This window comes from Vigna radiata, chromosome 11 (assembly GCF_000741045.1).
Source record: "Vigna radiata var. radiata cultivar VC1973A chromosome 11, Vradiata_ver6, whole genome shotgun sequence".
Taxonomy (NCBI): Eukaryota; Viridiplantae; Streptophyta; class Magnoliopsida; order Fabales; family Fabaceae; genus Vigna; species Vigna radiata.
Genome location: NC_028361.1, coordinates 15,728,591 through 15,730,734, shown reverse-complemented (window position 1 = coordinate 15,730,734; position 2,144 = coordinate 15,728,591). Strand labels below are relative to the sequence as shown.

The following is a 2,144-nucleotide window of genomic DNA, read 5'->3' as shown; positions in this document are numbered from 1 at the left end:
AGATAAATTTTATCAATTTTTTATGACAATATTTATATTTTCACTTTTTTATCACATTAATGTTTATAAGGATAAATAATAAATAAGTCTTTACATAACATTTTTATCTTAATATTTAAATAATTTACTATGGTTTATTATTTGGCAATATAGTTCTAGATATTGATATACCACAACTTTTTTATATTACATTTTGTTTAACTGTTGCATCAATTAAGATAATGAAAAAATTATGTCTGCAGCAGTATAGCATTATGCTTTGTTTCATATTTGAAAGAAAATTATCTTAATATATAGTTTGAGATTTTTGGCTTAAGCTATTAGACGACTTATGCTAAAAGCTTTTTATTTTCTTAGTACTATCTTTAGATAAAGTTTTCTTCTATGTTTTGTTTTCAATTTAGAAATTGGATTCAGGCTTTGTTTTCTAAATACTATCGCTAGGGTGGTATCTTGTACATTTTTTTTTTCTTTGTAAAAGAGTTTGGGCACCACAAATGCTCTATTTTATAATATATATATATATATATATATATATATATATATATATATATATATATATATAGTTTAACATGAATAATAGAATAAAAATAAAAAGTATATAATATATTCGTAAATAAAAATGACATAAAATTTAAAATCAATACATTTATTTACATCATTTTATATTTTCCAACTACTTTAACATATATACAACATCCAAACAAATATACCAAAATTACTGGCCGTAGATCAACTTTTTAGTTTTGAACAAACTTTGCAGCTAGTTTTTGCCAATCATAGCCAAGGTCTCTTGAAACATAATTCATTATAGTTAGACGAAACAAAATGCAATAAATCTTACATTCTACACCATATACATCAAATATCCATGCAAAAAAAAAAAAAAAAAAAAAGCTTTCATGACACTGGAATTAGCATGAACAGCAATAGACATGTCCTACCTTATATGAATATTATTAGTATTGTCTCAACAAACCCAGAGGCTTCCAAGGGCTTCTTCATGTGCCCGTTTCCGACTTATTTCTACACTCCATCCTCCAGCTCTTGCTCCTCTCTCATCTCGTAGCTTCTTTGATTCCTCATCGTCACCTGCAAAGCCCAGCATGTCACCTCCTCCAAGTGGTAAAGGTTGTGGAGCCATGCCTGTGGGTCTTGGTTGTCCTCCTGCAAATGTAGGTGCATACTGTCCCTGTGGAACAGCTCCAAATCCTGTTTGAGAATTTTGGTTTGTGGCCTGCATCAAGAGTATAGAGAATAGAGAAAATTAGGTGTGTTCTTAAAACCGTTGAATGGACATTTTCCTTTTCAATGCAAAAGAGTTGAGGCCAAAGTAGTGCTAGATTAGGTTTACCTTCAATGTAACTACAACACAAACACTCTTAGAATCTTTCATATATTTATATTCAATTTGGAAAAAGTGCTCCAGGACTTTGTAGCACAAACTAGATATTGGAACAAAACAGAGAAAACACTTTAACATGCAAATTGTATTGGCTAATTCAAACATAGTTAAATCACAACCAAAATAAAACTGCTAAAAGAAAGAAAAAGGCTTCAAGCAAAGTTTTATTGGTATTGAAGGCTAAGGAAATCAAAACTTTAATCATACTGGTTATTATAAAAGTCTCAAATTAAAAATCTCACAGCTGAAGTATCACAAACAACTGCCAGCAAAACCACAGTTATCATGTATGTTATGGTTCTACACACTTGCATCTACAATGAATCCACATCTTCACAATTGCTTCATATATAGACAGACACAAGCAACCCATCATCCATCAAATGTCCAAGAGTTCGTTACGTAACTACTGGCCCATTTATGCCCCATAGCTTGTTATGTAGTGAAACTTTTGGCTCATTTTGTCCTTCTTATTACAACCATATCCTTTTCTTTTTAAGAGAATCTGATTGCAATTTATTTATTTTGGATTTCAAGGATTCATATTTTTTCCAGTCAAATGTGGATCAAAAAGATATCAAATGCTGACTTAAGGAAAAACAATCAACAATTTTCACAAATGAAACATAAGTAGTTGTATTAATAATCAGTTTGTGCATGTAATATATATATATATATATATATATATATATATATATATATATATATATATATATATATATATATATATATATATATA

At 28.8% G+C, this 2,144-nt stretch overlaps 1 protein-coding gene across 1 annotated transcript in view; it reads right to left on the bottom strand.

Moving 5' to 3' along the window:
* Positions 1 to 710: 710 nt before the first annotated feature.
* Positions 711 to 2,144, bottom strand: part of LOC106777693 — a 7,308-nt gene continuing 5,874 nt past the window's right edge. The window contains exon 6 of the mRNA XM_022776004.1: positions 711 to 1,267. Within this exon, the coding sequence (XP_022631725.1) occupies positions 971 to 1,267 (297 nt within the window). The 3' untranslated portion in view covers positions 711 to 970. The remainder of the gene's footprint in view (positions 1,268 to 2,144) is intronic.